The sequence below is a fragment of the Rhinatrema bivittatum genome, chromosome 12, assembly GCF_901001135.1.
Source record: "Rhinatrema bivittatum chromosome 12, aRhiBiv1.1, whole genome shotgun sequence".
In the NCBI taxonomy this organism is placed as follows: Eukaryota; Metazoa; Chordata; class Amphibia; order Gymnophiona; family Rhinatrematidae; genus Rhinatrema; species Rhinatrema bivittatum.
The window spans coordinates 82,370,481-82,392,431 of NC_042626.1; the positions used below are offsets into that span (position 1 = coordinate 82,370,481).

The 21,951-nt window shown below is 51.8% G+C and overlaps 1 protein-coding gene across 2 annotated transcripts in view; it reads left to right on the top strand.

Annotated features, from left to right (window-relative positions):
* The window catches only part of CDK5RAP3 (CDK5 regulatory subunit associated protein 3), a 43,456-nt gene that overhangs the window by 6,734 nt on the left and 14,771 nt on the right, over positions 1–21,951 (top strand). For both annotated transcript variants that reach the window (XM_029574201.1, XM_029574200.1), the window contains 5 exons: positions 1,629–1,729; positions 1,929–1,977; positions 2,066–2,244; positions 3,416–3,552; positions 21,561–21,705. In XM_029574201.1, coding sequence (XP_029430061.1) covers positions 1,629–1,729; positions 1,929–1,977; positions 2,066–2,244; positions 3,416–3,552; positions 21,561–21,705 — 611 coding nt within the window. The remainder of the gene's footprint in view (positions 1–1,628; positions 1,730–1,928; positions 1,978–2,065; positions 2,245–3,415; positions 3,553–21,560; positions 21,706–21,951) is intronic.

A 21,951-nucleotide genomic window follows, 5' to 3' on the forward strand; every position in this document is an offset into this window, starting at 1 on the left:
CTTTTTTACTCAACGCACAATTAAACTCTGGAATTTGTTGCCAGAGGATGTGGTCAGTACAGTTCGTATAGCTGTGTTTAAAAAAAGATTGGATAATTTCTTGGAGGAGAAGTCCATTACCTGCTATTAAGTTCACTTAGAGAATAGCCACTGCCATTAGCAATGGTAACATGGAATAGACTTAGTTTTTGGGTACTTGCCAGGTTCTTATGGCCTGGATTGGCCACTGTTGGAAACAGGATGCTGGGCTTGATGGACCCTTGGTCTGACCCAGTATGGCATTTTCTTATGTTCTTATGTTCTCCTTCAGACCTATCCGTGGCCTGTCTCTCAGACTATTAACATTGAAGACAGCCTTCCTGCTGGCAGTCTGTTCAGCCCGTCGTATATCCAAGCTAGAAGCTCTGTCCTGCCGAGAGCCAGTCCTCAGACTCATCCCAGGAACCATCCAGTTACGCACAGTTCCGTTGTTCCTCCCCAAAGTGGTGTCTCACTTCCATCTCGCTACCATCGCCAGATAAGCATAAGAATTCGGAAGAGGCTCGAAGTCTACGCCATCTCAACATTGGCAGACTCCTAGTGAGATATCTTGAAAGGTCGGAATCCGTACGAAAGACGGACCATCTATTCATCCTTCACAGCAGGAAGAAGCAGGGGGAAGCAGCCTCGCGAGCAACCATAGCCCGCTGGATCAAAGAAGACATCAAGGCAGCCTACGTGGAAGCAGGCAAGCCACCGCCTTTACAAGTCAAGGCCCATTCTACTAGAGCCCAGGCAGTGTCCTGGGCAGAAACCAAGATGCTGTCACCCACCGAGATCTGCAGGGCGGCGACATGCGCCTCCATCCACACTTTCTCCAGGTTTTACCGCCTGGATGTTCAGGCTCGGGAGGACACAGCATTTGCAAGGGCAGTAATAAGTGGGTCACGGGCAGCCTCCCACCCGGTTCAGGAGTAGCTTTTATTCATCCCATGGGTCCTGAGTCCATCTGCTACACGCTAGGAAATGGAGAAATTACTTACCTGATAATTTCGTTTTCCTTAGTGTAGACAGATGGACTCAGCATCCCGCCCACGGCTGCCGTTACTCATGGAATTCTCGGGGGACATCCCCGGGAGCGAGTGACTCAAGGGTAAGCCATGCTTTCCTTCATGTAGGACACCCATCCTACCGGGTGTCGACGTTTCTCAGTTGAGGGCACTGGTGGTCTCCAGCTATAGCCAATTCAATCAGTTCAAATTAATCAAGTTAACCAAGTTATAAAGTTAATCAAGTTATTCAAATTATTCAGTCATACATATATCCACAATGCTTTTCAAGGAGAATACTGAAGAGCTGCACTTCCTGCAGGGGTATATGTACGAGGGCTGACGTCAGATTGAAATCTGATCCGTCTTCAACTGCTATCAGGAGCACACGATACCCATTGGTCCTGAGTCCATCTGTCTACACTAAGGAAAACGAAATTATCAGGTAAGTAATTTCTCCAATATCAGTGTGTTGGATACTGAGGGTGTCATGGGGTTAATCCCTGACACTGCACTGGATGCTAAGGGTATCATGGAATTGATTTCAGACTCTTGAGTATTGAGGTTTGTAAACTGGGTTTCCTAATTTTCTCTTTTTAGATATTCACTATTTTAATTGTCTGAGAATTCTTCAAATCCTTAAAGGCACAGAGGCATCCACAAAGAATATTTTTGGCCGTTATTCTTCTCAGCGTATGAAGGTGAGTGAGAGATCTGCATGTGGCGCACACCCCTGGGGGTACCTGAAATTCTCTGCATGGTGCATGCTCTCCAGGGTGTGCTTGAAGCGCTTCATTGGGTGCATGACATTTTTGCTGTGTGAATAATGTTTTTTGTTTACTGTTCATTTGTATTATTGCGCCCTGATGAAGTTCACTCTGTCCCTGTCTACCTTCTTAGGACTGGCAAGAGATTGTGTCCCTTTATATGAGAGAGAGCACTTACTTAGGTATGTAATTTGCCTCCACTCTTTCAGGCTTCGGAGGAGGCTGTTTGAGCAGACCTGAAATCATTTCTTGTTTTTCTCCCAACCCCAGCTGAAGTCGCTAGTCTGTTTGTGCGTAGTGTCACCTATGAGATCCCATCTCTGAAGAAACAGATTGCAAAATGCCTTCAACTGCAGCAGGACCTCAGTCGCAAGGAGGAGGAGATGCAGTTGGGAGCTGCAGAGATGAAAGAGCGTTACTATTCCTCCTGCAAGCAATATGGTATCACGGTGAGATAGGGAGGGGATGCTTCCCGCCTCTCTTACTGACGATACCATTTAAGGGGGGGGGGGGGGGGTTGATGACTGCAGCTATCATAAGAAAATGCCATACTGGGTCAGACCAAGGGTCCATCAAGCCCAGCATTCTGTTTCCAACAGTGGCCAATCCAGGCCATAAGTACCTGGCAAGTACCCAAAAACTAAGTCTATTCCATGTTTCCATTGCTAATGGCAGTGGCTATTCTCTAAGGGGCGGATTTTCAGAGCCCTGCTCGCCTAAATCTGCCCAAAACCGGGCGGATTTAGGCGAGCAGGGCCCTGCGCGCCGGTAAACCTATTTTACATAGGCCTACCGGCGCGCGCAGAGCCCCGGGACTCGCGTAAGTCCCGGGGTTCTCCGAGGGGGGCGTGTCGGGGGCGGGCCCGGTCGTCGTGGCGTTTCGGGGCGTGTCGGCAGCGTTTTGGGGGCGGGTACGGGGGCGTGGCTACGGCCCGGGGCGGTACGGGGGCGTGGCCGCGCCCTCCGTACCCGCCCCCAGGTCGCGGCCCGGCGCGCAGGAGGCCCGTTGACGCGCAGGGATTTACTCCGACAAAGGTAAGGGGGGGGCTTAGACAGGGCCGGGTGGGTGGGTTAGGTAGGGGAAGGTGAGGGGAGGGCAAAAGGAAGTTCCCTCCGAGGCCGCTCCAATTTCGGAGCGGCCTTGGAGGGAACGGGGGTAGGCTGCGCGGCTCGGCGCTCACCGGCTATACAAAATCGATAGCCTTGCGCGCGCCGATCCAGGTTTTTAGCAGATACGCGCGGCTCCGCGCGTATCTACTAAAATCCAGCGTACTTTTGTTTGCGCCTGGAGCGCAAACAAAAGTAGGCCTATTCGCGGAGTATGAAAATCCGCCCCTAAGTGAACTTAATAGCAGGTAATGGACTTCTGACTCTGTTTATTGAAAGTGTGTTATTGGGAGGTGGGATTGTGTGGGGAGGGGGTTAACTGCACCTGTCACTGCCTGTCTAAGCCTCTCATGATTGCAGGGATGGCATATGAGCTTCCTAAGATGGAAATTAAGTCACAGGCCCCTGCTCTTGATGAGGACCAAGGCTTCTAGGGTGTGAGCACTTGGGTGCAGCACGCTTTCCACTTTCAGCACATGCTAATATTTTATACTGTGTTCTGCTTGTGTGCAGGGTGAGAATGTGCGTCAGGAGCTGCTGGCTTTGGTGCAGGATCTGCCTTCTTTGCTGACTCAGATTGGAGCTGCTGCTGTTGTCCTTTCCCCGGCAGTCCACCTGTATCAGGCTTGTGTACAGTTTGTGTGCGAAAGGTACGGGAATAGATTCATACTTGCTGGTTCCCTTTGTGACACAAGTGTGTGCTGTGTGCATAGACATGCGTATCTGTGTGTTGCATACACACTATGTGGGTATATCTATGGATGAATTTCTGTGTATTCTATGCACAGCGATGTGAGTAAATCTGTGTGAGTGTTGTGTGCACAGTGGTCGGGTAAATCTGTTTGTGCGAGTGTGTAACTATTTGAGCAATTAATAAAGCAAATAAAATGTTAGGAATGATCAAAAAAGGAATGGAGATTAAAAGAGATTATCATATTGCCTCTGTACTGAGCCATGCGCAACTGCACTTTGAGTATTGTGTGCAGTTCTGGTCATTGCATCTCAAGAAAGCAGAGTGGAACTAGAAAAGGTGCAGAGGAATGTGACAAAAATGATAGAGGATGGAGCATCTCTCCTTTGATGAGAGGCTACGCAGGTTAGGGCTCTTCAGCTTGGAAAAGAGATGGCTGATAGAAGTTTATAAAATCATGAGAGGGGTAGAACAGGTAAATAAAGGATTAAAACAAGAGGACACTCCATGAAACTAACAGCCACCAGATTTAAATCAAATCGTAGAAAGTGCTTTTTCACTTGGCGCATAATCAAGCTGTGGACTCTGTTGCCAGAGGATATAGCCAAGGAGATGAGCATAGCGGGGTTTAAAGGAAAATTGATTGGGGAGCGGATGACGTCACCGCGCAGGCCGGCAGCTTGAGCCTCGGGCTGCTCATCCCCGGCACCAAAATCGCTTGCCATCGGCACTTCCAGGCCTCGGTTTTCGCAGCAAAACCACCCAGCTGCAGCCCAAGGTGTAAGGATGACGGCTGCCAAAAAAAAAACTGACCTTAAAGAATTTTCTTTTGTCGCTGCCGCGGCAGAGTTGGAATCAGAGGAGGGAGCCAAAATGGCGGACGGGCCGCGATCAGCGCCGGGACCGGCAGAAGAGGTACTGCAGGGGTCCCTGGGGCAAGGGGATACTCCGATTCCCACCAGAGAGGAGTTTAAAGCATGGTTTGGGGCCCTGCATGAGGACATGGCTCAGTTTCGTCAGGAGCTGGAGGAAATCGTAGCGGGCATTAAAACGGACGTCACTGAGCTCCAGCACCGCGTGGAGTCTACAGAAGACAGTTTGGAAGAGCAACAAGCTGCAGTCCAGGTCTTGAACACGGATTATCAGAAAATTAAGGACTCGCACGATGAATTGGCCAGACATATGGAGGATATGGAGAATAGACTGCGTAGATCCAACCTTAGGTTCCGGGGCATCCCTGAGGAGGCGACCTTCTCCGACAGTGCCAGGGTGGTGCAAGAAATATGTGCTCAGCTGTTAGGGGAAGGCGACAGCCCGGCAGATGTCACCGGTATATTGCTAGACAGGGCACACAGAACACTTGGAGCCCCGAGGAATAATCAAGCCCGGGACATAATTGCATGTTTTCATAATTTTGCTACCAAGGAGAAAGTGATGGGGATCGCCAGGAAACAAGGGACTGTGACCTGGAAAGGTCATAAGCTAGAAATTTTTCAGGACCTCGCATTCACCACTATCCAGAAACGACGAGAGTTCAAAACCGTGGTACAAGCTTTACGTGCGCAGAACTTTCGCTATAAGTGGCTCTTTCCCTTTGGCCTCAGCTTCACTATTAACGGAATAACCTCCAGGGTACAGAAAGTGCGGGAAGCAGAGGACATTCTTAGAGCGGGTGGCATTCTTCCTGCAGAAAACAGATCTTCACCGGCGGAGAGCACGGATACTACACGTCAGCGAGAATACCCCCGTTGGCAGAGAGTGCCTAAAGGAGGGAAGCGGCTACGTAGACACCCAGAAGAACCTTCCACGTCTAACGGCCCAGGATGAGGCGAAGGGACAATTTAGAGCTTCTTGAAGGCTCTGGCGGCACATGGACTTATCGTAAGGTCATATTGGCGAATCTCAAAGACGGCCAAAGTTTTGGTTTTGGTTAAAGTTTGGATGGTGTTATTGCACTCAGTTATGTGATTGTTGAATGGTTGATGCAGGTTTGGTTACACTTAGATGGTGGGGGGATGAGGGAGGAGCCTGCCCGATGATGTCATCGCTCTCGAAAGGCGAGATCCACGGCTGGATGAGTGGGTCACTAAGGGAAGGGGAAGGGACGGGGGGGCGTGGGAGGGGCCAGGGCATTACACTTCCAGATAAGGCAGATCCGTGGCATAAGTTTGGAGCGCGCAGCATAGGGCAGCTGAGACATGTACCGTGTCTCTACAGTTTCTTATACCAGCATGGGGGCCAGAAATGTGCATTACCCATCTTATTACTCAGGTAGATGGCTAGTCTGAAAATAGTTTCTATAAATACCAAAGGGTTAAACAACCCGAGGAAACGGAAAACATTTATTCATGACATGAAAACCCAGAAGGCTGATATTGTATTTTGTCAGGAGACACACTTGGCAAAAAGATTTGAAAAACTTCTGAACTCCAAGGATTTTCCTCAATATTATCATGCCGCCGCCACAAAAGGGGGTAAATATTGTGGGGTGGGCATATTGCTCTCCAAGCATATTACTGCAGAGGTGGGCACGGTTTTAAGAGATATAGAAGGTAGATATATTTTATTGAAGGTGACCATACAAAATGTAGTGTATACATTGGCCAACATATACGCACCAGCAGGTGACCCAGCAGATTTCCTCCATAAGATATCTAAAATAGTTGGGGAGTGGATGGAGGATCACCTAATATTAGGGGGGGATTTTAACATCACTAGGAATCCATACTTGGATAACACGGGCCCTAGACCTGGTGGTGGCCGAAAGGGAAGATTAGCACTAAGGCACCTTATTGACAATAGGGGACTTATAGATAACTGGCGGTTACTGAATCCTTCGACACGAAACTACACATTCTTCTCTCACCCGCATCAGTCCTATTCGAGACTTGATTTCTTCTTGATAGACAAAGTACTGGTAAGCCGAGTTTTGGATACTGACATTAGCAGTATCACTTGGTCAGACCATGCTCCGATCTGGTTAACATTAAGTCAGGCAGGAGACGCCCAGGGGACAAGGTTTTGGCGACTCAATGACCTCTTGCTAGATGACAAAGATTTTGTAGAGGAGATCAAAAAGGGCATACAGGACTTTTTAGACACTAATGATGATGGGGAGGTATCGCCAGCCACTCTATGGGAAAGTCTCAAGGTGGTATTGAGGGGCCTTTTTATATCCCGGGCAACACATGTTAAACGTGAATCTGCAAAGAAAAGATTACACCTTTTGGAATCTATTGCAGTACTAGAACTCCGTCACAAACAGTTCAGGGAGAGCCATATATTGCAGCAGTTAAAGGAGGCACATAGGGAGTTGCAAGATTTGGAGTTGGGACGGCTGGCCCATCAGCTTGACCTACTTAAACAGCGACACTTTGAATACGGGAACAAGGCGAGCAAACAGCTGGCGAGGAAATTAAAGGAACAAGAGGCTAAATCACAAATTACCAAAATTAGAGATGTTGACGGACAATATATTCATTCCCAGGGGAAGATTGGGGAACGGTTTAATAAATTTTACCAGGAGTTATATGACTATGATGGGACAATCCTCGACTCGGATGTCTCTCATTATCTAGAGAACCTAAATCTCCCGGTACTAGACGGGAAAGCCAGGGAGATTCTAGATAGAGCGGTGACTATCCCAGAAACGATGCAGATTATTAAAGAGCTGAAAACGGGGAAAGCACCGGGGTTGGATGGCTACACGGGGAAATTTTACAAGGTCTTTGGTCAGACAATAGGGGCCTCCTTAACAAATATGTTTAACGGTCTAAGGACATCTGGCCGGATATCCTCACAGGCCAACACGGCGGGGATCACTATATTGGCTAAACCGGGACGGGACCATACACTGTGTGGGTCTTACAGGCCGATATCACTCATTAACATTGACCTGAAGATTCTGGCAAAAATTTTGGCTAGACGCCTGGGTCAGGTAGCTCCGCTTTTAGTTGCACCTGACCAAGCGGGATTTATACCAGGCAGACTAGCGTCCGACAATGTCAGGAGAGTGGTTGAGTTAGTTGAACATGTTCAGAAGAATAATATACCCACCACTCTTCTGTCTGTGGATGCTGAAAAAGCCTTTGACAGAGTTCATTGGCCGTTCCTCTTCCAAGTCCTTACCAAAATGGGGCTAGGGGCTCAATTCACCAATTGGGTGGCTAAATTATATGACCATCCCCAGGCTCGTATTAAGATTAATGGAGCATACTCTACTTCATTTGAGGTTAGGAGAGGGACCAGGCAGGGGTGTCCGCTCTCATCACTTTTGTTTTCTCTCACACTAGAACCCCTCACTGCACGGATTAGGAGTTTAAGGACAATCCAGGGTATCCCGGTGGGGGGATGTGATTATAAAATCTCTCTTTTTGCAGATGACTTATTGTTCACCGTTACTGACTCGGAGATATCACTGCCAGAATTGGTTCAGGAAATCAGGAAGTTTGGGAAAGTGTCCGGGTTCAAAATGAATGAGGATAAATCAGAATTGCTGAATATTTCAATGGACGCGGCCCAATACGAGGCGTTAGCGGATCAATTACCCTTTAAAAGGGCTAAATCGTGGGTAAAATATTTAGGGGTCAAGATATGTTCTAACCTCACACAGCTGTTTGCCTTAAACTATGAACCCTTAACCAAATCCATCCAAAACGATCTGGATAGATGGGATAGATTGAGTCTATCCTGGATGGGACGCATAGCTGTGGTAAAGATGTCAGTTCTACCAAAATATTGTTACTTGTTTCAGACGCTCCCTGTCAGGGTCCCAGATAAAGCCTTACAACTGTGGCAGAGAAAGCTGTTTCATTTTATATGGAAGCGTAAGCCTCCCAGGGTGGCTCGTTCTGTCTTGTATAGAGATAAGCTACATGGAGGTCTGAATGTCCCTAACTTATCTTGGTACTACTATACCAGCCTTTTAGCAGTGGTGGTTAACTGGCACAGTAGAAGCTCCACCAAACCGTGGATAATGATAGAGCGGGGCCTGGTGGGGGAACCCCCCTTAATATATAGAATTTGGTCGTCCCACAAACAGCAAGGGGCTAACCTTATGACTTTTTCAGAAGTGGTGATGCAAGCATGGGTGAAATGGAAAGGGAAAATCGTAGGGGACAATGTTCTCCATCATCATACTTCATTTTTATATAACCCACTATTCCCCCCAGGAATGGAAGGGGCCTTTATTAAGAGATGGCAGAGTAAAGGACTAACCACACTGGGTCAATTGTGGAAGGACAATAAAATTGTACCCTTCTGCGAGCTGCAGGATAGATACTCCCTAACCGCGTCCGATCATTATGCATATACACAACTCGCGCATTTTTTTTCAACTCATAGACTAGGTAAATTGTTCAGTCAGGAAAAGGCTCCGTTTGTTAGATTTTGTGAAACTGCAGACCAGTTTGGGAAACCAATTTCTCGAATATACTCACTACTAAATGGTCAGCCAGGGGCAAAACCGACACACCAGGTGAAATGGGAACGCGATATTGGTGAAACTTTGCCGGCCACAGTATGGGAGAAATGCCATCTCAGTATAGGTCGTAGCTCAGTTTCAGCATTACTAAAAGAAAATGGTTATAAGGTACTATATCGATGGTATTTAACTCCTGACAGGCTACATCAGATGTCTATTCGATCTAATGACAAATGCTGGAGACAGTGTGGTATGGCTGGTACCTTTATGCACATGTGGTGGGATTGCCCTATGGTGAAACATACTTGGCAGGAGGTTATGGCTTATATCCAACACACTTTAAAGATATCAGTAACTTCCCTGTATGTACCTGGATCAGTCCAGACAGTGGGTTATGTCCCCAATCCAGCAGATGGAGTCAGTCAAAGCTTCGAGGGGGCGTCACCACTAGTGCTACTACCCCCTCTGCAGGAGTTCAGTATCTTCTGACTCCAGCAGATGCGAGTAGGGAATACGGGTTGCTCCCGATTACCTTAGGCATTCCTTGTACTTCTCTTTCTCATTTTCTCTCTGCCTACTTATTTTTGGATCAAGTTTTGGTTTAAAAAAAAAAAAAATTAAAAAGGATAAAGTTAATTAGAGGGCCTTAATTGGGAGGCGTGGCTTCCCTCTATGTTTGTCTGCTCTCTCCTTCTCCTTTCGTTGCGTGCGGGGTAAGTGCAGTGTTTTGTTTTTTGCTTCTTTCCCTGCAGTTTGCTTCGACGGACGGTCGCGGAGGCCAGTAGGACCGGCCTCTCCGCGTTCCCTCTCTTGCCTGCGGCCATTTTCGCGGCTCCTCGTGGGCTGCGGAGGCAGGCAGGGAGCTCGTCGTTGGCGGGTCGCGCGGCCTGGAAGGCCCCCCCGCGGTGCCGTCTTCATTCTCGGCGGGTTGTGCAGGCCGTCCGGGCCCCCCCGCAGCGGCGCTCCCGTTCTCGGCCCCCCCCGAGGCTCTGCCGGGTGATTTTTGCTCTGCCTGTTTTCCCTGCACAGCTCCGATGCCGCGGCCAGAGCGCTGCTCTGCTTGCGGCGAGCTGGGCTCGCGGATATCGAGGGAGGGCATCTGTGCGAGGTGTCTCCCCGGGGGGGAAGGCACCTCGCGGCCCCGCATCAATTTCCCTCGCCTCACAGGCTTGCCCGGGCGGCGGGGGCCGGCCCCTCCCCCATTCCTGGCGGGAACGGCGGCCATCTTACACTCTGCACGCCCTGAGGGGGAGCAGACAGCGCTGGGGGCCGGGGATGCTGGGGAATCCCCGCCACATTTACTCCCGGAATCGGACCCGGAGACGGTCCCGCAGGGGCCGGGTTCCCCGGGGCCCCCCCCCTCGGAGCCCCCCTCGGGTAGACAGGGGTTTTCCCCAGAGTTTATTCTGTTGCTGCACACCGCATATCTGCAGAGCCTGGAGGCTCCCACGGGACCTCCTCCAAATAAGATACCGCGGCTCTCGCTACCTTCACCGGCCCCCCCCGCTCCGGCGGGTGTGGGGGCCCCTCTGCCTCCCGCTCGTGCCCGGCTCCCGGGCAGCTCGGGGACTGCGGGCTCAGGACCAGGTTCCCCTGGATCGGACCCGGCGGATCCGGGTCAAGCGGACTCCACTTCAGAGGGTGATGATCCGCACACGCTGCGCCTGTTCCAGCGGGAAGAGCTGGAGGACCTACTTCCACAGGTTATTAAGGAGTTGGACCTCGATCCACCGCCGGAGCCGCCCGCGCCCGTAGCGCCCGCCGTGGTCACTTCCTCAAGGAAGGGGGATCCGGTCCTGGCAGCCCGGAGGCCGAGGGCGCGGGCCTTTCCCATTCATGATTCTTTCCTTCAGCTTCTCACCGGGGAGTGGGATGCCCCGGAAGCTTCCTTTAAGGGCAGCCGGACCATGGAGAGGCTCTACCCGCTGCCGGAAGATTTTCTCGATCTCATCAAGGTACCTAAAGTGGACTCCGCGGTGACAGCGGTCACGAAGAGGACAACCATCCCAGTTACAGGGGGAGCGGCCTTACGAGACGCGCAAGATCGCAAGTTGGAAGTCTTCCTCAAGCGGGTCTTCGAGGTCTCCGCGGTAGGTTTGCGGGCGGTGATGTGTAGCTCGCTGGTTCAGCGTGCCAGCCTTCTCTGGGTTCAACAACTGCTCACGTCTCAGGTCCTACCGGCCGGGGAGGCCGCCCAGGCGGATAGACTGGAAGCTGCGGTTGCGTATGGGGCTGACGCCTCCTATGACCTGTTTCGGGTCCTCGCCCGCTCCATGGCCTCGGTGGTAGCGGCACGGCGCCTCCTATGGCTCCGCAACTGGGCGGCGGACACATCCTCCAAGTCGAGCCTGGGCTCCCTGCCATTTAGGGGCAAGTTCCTGTTCGGGGACGATTTGGATCAAATCATCAAGACGCTGGGGGAAAATGCGGTTCATCGCCTGCCGGAAGACAGGTATCGCTCCACCAGGGCGTTCTCGTCCTCGCGGACCAAAGCCAGGGCGCAACGGCGCTACCGGAACTACAGACCGGCGGCAGCCAGGCCCTCTGCCCCCAGGTCTCAGCCCTGGTCTCGCTCCTTTCGCGGGCGTCGCCCCGCGCGGCCCACCCCCGCAGCTGGACAACCCTCTCCCAAGTCCTCGCAATGATGTTCAGCTCGCCCACTCTGCCGTCCCCAGGATCGGGGGACGACTGGCGTTCTTCTACGAGGAGTGGGCGCAAATCACCTCGGATCAGTGGGTCTTGGACACCATCGGACAAGGTTACGCGTTGGAGTTTGTCCGCGCTCCAAAGGGACGGTTCATTTTCTCCCCTTGCGGCTCGGACACCAAGCGACAGGCGGTGCAGTTGACCCTGGACAGACTTTGGGAGATAGGCGCCATTGTGCCCGTGCCCTTCGAAGAGGTGGGCTCGGGCCATTATTCCATCTACTTCGTGGTGCCAAAGAAGGACGGATCCTACCGGCCCATTCTGGACTTGAAAGAAGTCAACAAATCTCTCCGGGTGGTTCGGTTCCGCATGGAAACGCTGCGGTCCGTGATCGCGGCGGTGCATCGCGGGGAATTCCTGGCCTCCCTGGACCTGACGGAGGCCTACCTCCACATCCCCATTCGCCGGGAGCATCATTGTCTTCTGCGGTTCAAGATCCTGGATCAACATTTCCAGTTTGTGGCTCTCCCGTTCGGGCTAGCAACGGCTCCGCGCACTTTCACCAAGATCATGGTGGTGGTGGCGGCTGCCTTGCGGAAGGAGGGGATTCTCGTTCATCCTTACCTGGACGATTGGCTCATCCGAGCGAAGTCTTTTCAGCATGGACAGGAGGCTGTGGCCAGAGTTATCGAGTTTCTGCAGTCCCTCGGATGGGTGGTGAATTTCTCCAAGAGCTCCCTGGTACCTTCGCAGCGCCTGGATTTCCTAGGGGCGACCTTCGACACCCGCCTGGGCGCGGTCTTTCTACGTCAGGACAAGGCGCGAGCCCTGCGGGATCACATACAACGGTTTTCTGCGTTATCGGTTCCCACCTCCTGGGACTATCTGCAGCTCCTAGGGGTGATGGGCTCCACCATCGACATGGTCCCTTGGGCATTTGCGCGCCTCAGGCCTCTACAGAGAGCGCTTCTATCACGTTGGAAGCCGCTTTCACAAGACTACCAGGTGCTCCTTCCTCTACCGCTGTTTGCCAGGAACAGTCTAACCTGGTGGATGAACCCGGAGAATTTGGCCCGCGGCATGTCTCTCGATCTGCCAAATTGGGTCGTGGTAACCACCGACGCCAGTCTAGTAGGATGGGGAGCGGTCTGCGACCGCAGCGCCACGCAAGGGACGTGGTCCGCGGAGGAATCGAAGTGGTCCATAAATCTACTGGAGACCAGAGCGGTCAGATTAGCGCTCCAGCACTTCCTGCCACTCCTCCGGAACCGGGAGGTCAGGATCTTATCGGACAATGCGACGACGGTGGCCTACATCAACCGACAGGGCGGCACCCGCAGCCCGCAGGTCGCGCTCGAAGCAGAAATGCTGATGCAGTGGGCGGAGCGGTATCTGGCCCGCCTGGCGGCCTCGCACATCGCGGGCGTGGACAACGTACAGGCCGATTACCTCAGCCGTCAGCTCTTGGACCCCGGGGAATGGTCCCTCTCCGACGAGGCGATGCAACTGCTCGTTCGACGGTGGGGACCCCCCCACCTCGATCTCATGGCGTCCGCACGAAATACCAAGGCTCCCCGGTTCTTCAGCCGCCGGAGAGAGCGGGGAGCAGAGGGCGTGGACGCTCTCGTACTCCCGTGGCCGGCCAACCTGCTTCTTTACGCGTTCCCGCCGTGGCCGCTGGTGGGAAGGCTACTCCGCCGCGTAGAGGTACACCAGGGTCCGGTGATCTTCGTCGCTCCGGAGTGGCCAAGACGACCTTGGTTTGCGGACCTGCTCCAACTGGTGATCGACGGACCCATCCGTCTGGGACATCTCCCCCGCCTCCTTCACCAAGGCCCGGTATTTTTCGACCAGGCAGAACTCTTCTGTCTTGCGGCCTGGCTTTTGAGAGGCGCCGCCTCCGGCGCCGGGGCTACCAGGAGGCGGTAGTCTCAACACTGCTGCGTTCTCGAAAGACTTCGACGTCGGTAGCCTATGTGCGAGTCTGGAAGGTGTTCGAGCTGTGGTGTGCCGGACTGGACACGAGTCCCTCTGAGGCATCGGTTCCTCAGATCCTTCAGTTTCTGCAAGCAGGGGTGGACAAGGGACTTGCCTACAACTCACTCCGGGTTCAGGTGGCCGCCCTTGGCTCGCTCCTGCGGGACGGGGGTTCCCTGCTACAACACCCGGATATTCTCCGTTTTCTCAAGGGTGTCCAACACATGCGACCTCCGGTGCGGAATCCTTGTCCCTCCTGGAGTCTCAACCTGGTGCTACGAGCCATGTCAGGACCTCCGTTTGAACCACTGCGGAATGCGACGATCAAGGATCTCACTCTCAAGGCGGTGTTCCTGGTGGCTATCTGCTCCGCTCGGCGCATCTCGGAGCTGCAGGCCCTGTCGTGCAGAGAACCCTATCTCCGGTTCTCGGATTCCGGGGTTTCGATTCGTACGGTTCCCTCCTTCCTCCCGAAGGTGGTGTCCGCGTTCCATGTGAATCAGACGGTGGAGCTTCCTTCCTTCTCCGCTTCGGAACCGAGGTCTCTCCGGCTTCTGGACGTCAAGCGCACCCTGCACCTCTATCTGGAGGCTACGAATGACTTCAGGACTTCTGACCATCTCTTCGTCCTCTGGTCCGGCCCTCGGAAGGGAGCTCAGGCCTCGAAGACGACCATTGCCAGATGGTTGAAGGCTGGCATTGCCGCTTCCTACATTGGGGTGGGGCGGACTCCCCCACCTGGTATTGTCGCGCATTCTACACGCTCTCAGGCGGCCTCTTGGGCGGAGACCCGCTCGGTCTCCTCTCAAGAAATCTGTAGAGCAGCCACCTGGAAATCGCTACACACTTTCTCCAGACACTATCGTCTTCACCTCGCTTCCTCGGTCTTTGGACACTTTGGTGAGCAGGTTCTACGAGCGGGTCTCGCAGGACCCCACCCGGTTTAGGGACGCTTGGGTACATCCCACTGTCTGGACTGATCCAGGTACGTACAGGGAAAAGAAAATTATTATTTACCTGCTAATTTTCGTTCCTGTAGTACCATGGATCAGTCCAGACGCCCACCGCATTTGGGTTTTTATTTCTGCTCGACAGTTTTGCCGCTACTGGATGGGAGTATTTTCTCTCTCTCCCGATTTCTCAGTTTTTCACTGTTTGTCACAGTTCCGTTTCTGGGGGTGACACGCTGACCTTTTGACCTCCCACCCGTTGGTGGGACAGGTACGGTTTTGTTGCTTAGGTTATGCGGCTGTTTTCGCCGTTGATTAAACTTGATCCAATCTGGGGGTTCTTTGTTTACTCGGGCTTTGATATACTCGATACTGAACTCCTGCAGAGGGGGTAGTAGCACTAGTGGTGACGCCCCCTCGAAGCTTTGACTGACTCCATCTGCTGGATTGGGGACATAACCCACTGTCTGGACTGATCCATGGTACTACAGGAACGAAAATTAGCAGGTAAATAATAATTTTCTTTTTAACACCATGGACCTGTTTGCTGCAAGATGCCCTGGACCGAGGCAATGTCTGGCAAAGATGGCTAGCCATGCAGGTGATCTTAGCAACCAGATGTGAGATTGCTTATTGGTGGAAGAAAGCTGAGACGCCGGCACTGGGTGACATACTGGCCAGACTAGATAGAGTGTATCACTTAAGCCATTTAACAGCTATCCGTAATGATAAATTGCCTAAATTTCACAGAATATGGGAACCTTATATATCAGGGAGAAACACTGCTCCAACGGCTGGGGGGAGTAGTGTCAGCCAGCCGTAGAGCTCCTTTTCTAAGTCCCTTCTGGAGGAGAGGACACGCTAGTTTCATGAGTGCACAGGGTACAGTCTACAATAATGGACTTTGTGGGACTTCACTTACAAGTTACCATGCTGGTTGATTCACAGTCGCAATACCGCCCTACTGCTGCCTTACTTACTGTTGTATTTATGCTCTATAGCTACTCCAGCTCTGCTACTAAAGCAGAGGAGAGCGGAGACGATCTGCGGATAGAATTTAAGGGATTAGGGGGGGGGAGGGGGGTGTGAGGGGTCTGGGGTGGGAAGGGATGATAGGGAAGGTTACCACACGCAGTAGGATATGGAACCACATAATAGTACAAACACAGTTGTTTGATGGTTCCTTCAATGTTGCCTTTGTGGTTTCAGCACTAGCACAGGATCCAAAACATCTTTTATTTTCATGTACTGAATATATACATACAAGGCGTTTCTACATTTTTCGAATGTCATAATATCATAATGTCCCCCTATGTGTAATTATGTACATGTTTATTTGATCCTAGAGCTTGTTCTGTTGTTTGCTGTTATTTATCTATTCTGGTATTGTGTTGTGGTTCTGCAATGTAACGCATGATATACACCAATAAAATAATAATTTACAAAAAAAAATAAAGGAAAATTGGTTCTTACCTGCTAATTTTCGTTCCTATGGTACCACAGATCAGTCCAGACTCCTGGGTTTTGCCTCCCCTCCAGCAGATGGAGTCAGAGAAAGTTTTACTGACACAAGACGAGGTCCTCCTGCAGTCCCTTAGTATTAATCTGTACCCAAGCCAGAAATATAAAGAATAATCAAGTAACTATGCCTACTCCCCTAAATGAACAGGAGAAAGAGGATAACCATAAACCAGGCAACAACACAATGCCCTCACACCAAAAACCTGTGTGGGATCAACAAACCCTGTGCTTCTTGATAGACCATATAGCCAAAACAGACAGATCGAGCAGACTCTCCCAGTACCTTTTGCTAATCAAGGACGGGACTCTGGACTGATCTGTGGTACTACAGGAACGAAAATTAGCAGGTAAGAACCAATTTTCCTTTCCCTGTACGTACCCAGATCAGTCCCAAGAGGCTGCCTGAGAGCGAGTAGAATGCGCCCGGAGACCTTCCAGAATCGGGCGACCCTGACAAATATATGTGGAATTAATCGCCTCTTTAACCACCTCGCAATAGTCACTTTCGACGCCTTATGCCCTTTCTTGGGACCGCTCCACAACACAAAAAGGTGATCTGACATGCGGAAATTATGTGTCCAAGTATCTCAGCAAGGCTCGTTTGAAGTCTAGGTGATGCAAATCTCTAGTGTGTGCTGCTGCCGGATCTAAGTTTGAGAAGGACGGGATCTCCACCGACTGATTAATGTGAAAGGAGGACACCACCTTGGGCAAGAAAGAAGGCACAGTCCGCAAGGAAATCCCCTTGTCTGAGATTCTCAAAAAGGGCTCCCTGCAGGAAACAGCTTGAAGTTTGGAAATTCTGAGCACCAAACAGCCACCAAAAAGACCACTTTCAAAGTGAGATCCTTTATAGTCCGTTCACAGAGGCTTCGCAAGACCACATTAAGGATCCAAGGCAGGCACGGCTGTCGAACGGGAGGGCGCAGGTGCTTCACACCTTGAAGAAAACTTACAATGTTCGGATGTGCCGAAAGCGATACACCACAAACCTCGTCTCGGAAGCAACCTAGCACCGCCACTTGAACCTTAAGTGAATTGAAGGACAACCCTTTTGCCAAACCATCCTGAAGGAAGGCCAAAATATGGTGCATAGATGCTCTTCTGGGGACCACCTTCCGGCTGGAACACCAGGAATCAAAAACACTCCACACCCTCACGTAGGACAGAGAGGTGGAAGATTGCAAGAGCATAGCAATGACTGCGTCTGAATAACTTTTTTCCTTCAGACACCACCTTTAAAACATCAAGCAGCTAGACAGAATTGATCTGCCTGATCAAAACAAACTGGTCTCTGACACAGTAGGTTCGATAGATGGGCAAGCCGAAGAGGACCGTCCACCGCTAGGTTGATCAAGTCTGCAAATCATGGACAGCAAGGCCACTCCAGCGCCACCAGAATCACTGGTCCCAGATGTACCTCTGTTCTCTGGAGAATTTTGCCCACCAGAGCCCAGGGAGGAAACACATACAGCAGGATGTCCGTTGCCCAAGGCAGGACCAAGGCATCTACTCCCTCTGCTCCTCTTTCTCTCCGCTGACTGAAGAAGAAACATGGAGCCTTGGCATTTCAGAAGGTTGCTATTAGGTCCACGCACGGGGTCCCCCACCGATGACAGACGGAGGGACACCACCTCCTCGGACAGCTCCCATTCCCCAAGATTCAGCTGCTGGCGACTTAGAAAATCTGCATTGTCCGAGCCCGCTATGTGTGAGGCTGCCAGACACTCCAGATGCTGCTCTGCCCACTCCACCAGAAGCCAAGCCTCCTGAACCACTGTGCCTCTCTGGTGGTTGATATAGGCCGACAAGATCCTTGCTGATAGGCCCCTCACCAAGGGGAGAAATGCTTGCAAGGCAAGACGTACCACCCTGGTCTCCAATTGATGGACCAGGAAGCTTCCTCCGGGGACCAATGGCCTTGCACAGACTTTATTTATTTAGTCGATTTTATATACCGATATTTGGTGTTGACCTTCACATCGGTTTACAATTACGATTGATGCTGACACACTGCTCCTCAGCCAAAAAGACTGACATGGGTAATAACAACCGTCCAGACTGCAACATCGAGGTCCATGCCGTGACTCAACTTGTCCCAGCGGAGCCACCATCAGAGACTGGACTGTTCAGACTCTCTGGGAGAGGTAGCTGATAACGCTCAGACATTGGGTCCCAGCGAGACAGTAAGGCTGATTGCAGAGGCTTCATGTGAGCAAAAGCCCAGGGTACCAACTCCAAGGTAGAAGCTGTAGACCCGAGCACTTGTAAATAATCCCAGACTCTGGGAACCCGCTTGGCTAACAACTGCCGAACCAGAGCCTGAAGCTTGGCAGTGCACTGCTCAGTAAGGAAGACTCTCCCCATCCTCGTGTTGAATTCCAGACTCTGGGAAGGAACCAGATGACTCTTGGCTAAATTGACGATCCACCCTAGCGATCAGAGACGTCTGAGGACCAAATCCACTGCCATCCGGCACAGGGATTCCGACTTTACTCAAATCAATCAGTCGTCCAGATAAGGATGTACTAGAACACCCTCCCTTCGGAGAGCTTTGGTGAAGTCCTTGGGCACCGTAGCTAGACCGAAGGGGAGAGTGCAGAACTGAAAGTGATCACCCAGAATAATGAACCTCAGATATCTTGGTGACTATCAGATTCTGATTTGCAGATAAGCCTTGGTCAAATCCAGAGAGGCCAGAAACTCCCCTTTTGTGGGTTGCCGCAATTACAGAGTGCAGCGTCCCCATTTGGAACCGTAGAACCTTCAGCGCCACGTTCATCTTCTTTAAGTCCAGGACTGGGCAGAACGTGCCTTCCTTCTTTGGAATGATGAAATAAATGGAGTAGTCTAGATCCTCGTTCATCTGGAGGATGGGGACAATGGCTCCCAACTGACGCAGATGGCCGATGGTGGTCCTCTCCACGAGTTCCTTGCATCTAAATGAGCAAGGAGACACGAGAAATCGGTCTCTAAAATGTAACCGTGCCTTATCACACTTAAGACCCATTGGTCTGGTGTGATCTTGGTCTACTTCTCGTAGGAGGACGCCTATCTCTCTCTTATCTGCAGAACTGAAGAGTGGACCAGCCTCGCCTCATTGAGAGGACTTGGCACCACTGCCTCCCTGGGAGGATCTGTCCCTGCCAGGTCGATGACCTCAAAAGGACTAAGACCAAGACTGTTGTCTCTGAGCCGGACCCGAGGGTCTGGGACCTCAGAATCTTTGATTCCTCTTGAAGCGGGAACAAAATGATGGAAAAACTTTTGCCTCTAGGCTTGTCCTAGGCAACTTATGGATCTTATTCTCTCCCAGAGACTTGATCATTTCCTCGAGATCCTTACCGAAGAGTAACTTTCCCTTAAAAGGCAAATATCCCAACTGCGCCTTGGAGGAAACATCAGCTGACCAATTTCTCAACCAGAGGAGGTGCCGGGCCGATACCGCCAACATCATAGTCCGAGAAGTAGTCCTGAGAAGGTCATATAAGGCATCAGCACTGTACACCACGATGGCCTCCAGCCGTTCCGCCTGGAGGACCTCAGCTTCAGAAAAAGACTTGTCACCTTGCAGCTACTGAACCCAGCGAAGACCAGCTCGCAGCATGAAGCTGCCACACATGGCGGCCCGAGCGCAGAAACCTCAAAGATAGTCTTGAGATGTGCCGCCAGTTTTGGTTTGTTTTTTTTATCATGAAGATCCATTAAAGCTGCTGCTCCAGTGACCGGAATGGTGGTCATCTTGGTGACCGCAGAAACTGCGGCATCCACCTTGGGAACCTTGAGCAGGTCAAGCGCCGCCTCGGGCAATGGATACAATCTGTCCATCGCCTTGCTGACCTTCCAGAGTATTCCACTCCCGAAACGGAAGAGCCCTGACCAAACTATGGAACGGGAAGGGCTTTGTGGGACCCTGGAGGCCAACATGACCAGGTTCACCGCCCCCAGATTGGAATCCTATGGCAGGACTTCAATGCCCAACTCCTCCAATGCCGCTGGAATAAGTGGGCTCAGCTCCTCCTTATGGAATAAACAGACCACCTTTGGGTCATCACCCTTGAGGGATGTACAGTGCAAGAAGGACAGAATCGGATCCAGCGGACCAACCCCAAGCCTGGACTCCTGGGAATCCGCTCCCTGGGCCCCTTTGGTATCAGAGGCAGTCAAGGAAGAATCCATGGCAGCCGCTGGACCCTAGGGGCCCCTGTGGCCGCAGAGGTCCTGGACTTTTTGGCGGACTGCCCTGGGGCCTCCTTGGATGCACCCCGATGTGCAGCCTTCCTGGCCTTAAAGGCCTTATGGAACAGGAGCACAAACTCAGAAGAAAAATGAAGATGAATCCGAAGGATCCCCAGGGTCCTCCTCGCTGCCAGGAGGGCCTCTAGCACACTGATGACCTCCCCCAGAGGCCTGGGGCTCCGGAGACCACGGGGGAGGGAGATCCAAACTCCCCTCCGTGGCCCACGTTGCCCCAAGACAAGGGAGACACTGCCTGTGTTGCCTGATTGGGGCCCCCCCCCCGGGGAAGCATTGGGAGCAAAGGCCGGAGTGGGAAAGACATGACCACGCATCCCTGCAGGAAGAACAGGCCACCCCACGCGGCATCCACGAGCGAGACCGGGAGCTCCCCCGATCAAGCGCCGCACGGGAGAAAGGCTGAACGAGGTAGGAGAGAGAAGAAAATAAAAGCTCCGACATTGGCTGCCAGATGACGGGACTGAAGAAAGGCGAAAACACACTGCCCCTGAAGGAAAGAAACAAACCTCTCTGCTGTATTTCTTTTTCTTCAAACTTTAACAAACATTAACAAACAAAAGGAAAAAAGGGCACTTTCCTTAAAGCAGCAGCAGGCTCCTGAAGAGGCAACAAGCTGTGAAGATCCCACAGGGCGAGTGATCCGGGACCCCCAGGTATCAGCCCTGTCCGGCCAGGGATCCGAGCAACACAGGGTCCCCGACCCCCCTGCTCTCAAGCCTCACATGCCAGAAGGGAAGACCCCATCAGGGTCTAACAACCATCTGGGAGGCACAGACAGAAGCCTATATGCCCTTTCTATTTTTTTTTTTTTGTTAGACTGCAGGGTTTGCATCGCCACCATCTGCTGAAGTCAGAGAAATACTGAGGGACTGCAAGAGGCACCTCGTCTTAAGTGTCAGTATCAGTAAAACTTTCTCTGACTCCATCTGCTGGAGGGGAGGAAAAGCCCAGGAGTCTGGACTGATCTGGGTACGTACAGGGAAAATGAGGTTTGGCAAGTTCCTGGAGGAAAAGTCCATAGCATACTATTAGCCAGGTAGACTAAAGAAAGCTATTGCTGTCCCTGGAAGTGAGTAACAGGAATGAGATCTTCAGTGACCTGACTGGCCACTGTTAGGATGCTGAGCTCAATGCACCTTGCTCTGACCTAATATGACACAACTTAATTTCTTAAGTGATGCTTGCCTCTTGCAGCCCCCCGGAACAAGTAGTTCCAATGCTCAGATACATCCAGGAATGTGGGAATTCTACAGTGTATGAGTGGAGAACAGGAATCAGACCCAACGTCATCCAACGTCCCAGAGAGGAGAAAATAAAGGAACCTATAGAAGAGGGGCTGGTATGTTCTGACTGTACAGGGCCTCTGCTTTAGTGGGGTTTAATGAGCTGGGTGTGGCCTGCCCCACTAACACCACTCCCTGATCCCTTCTTACCTACACCTACCCTCCACCTCACTTCCTTTCCGAACATTTACCTGCATCTTCCCTCCACCTCACTGCCTTTGCCCTTTATGTCCCTCCATGCCACTCTGTCTCCGTGTATCACTTGCTTTTCTCTCATTTCTCTCTTTTTTTGGGATCTCATG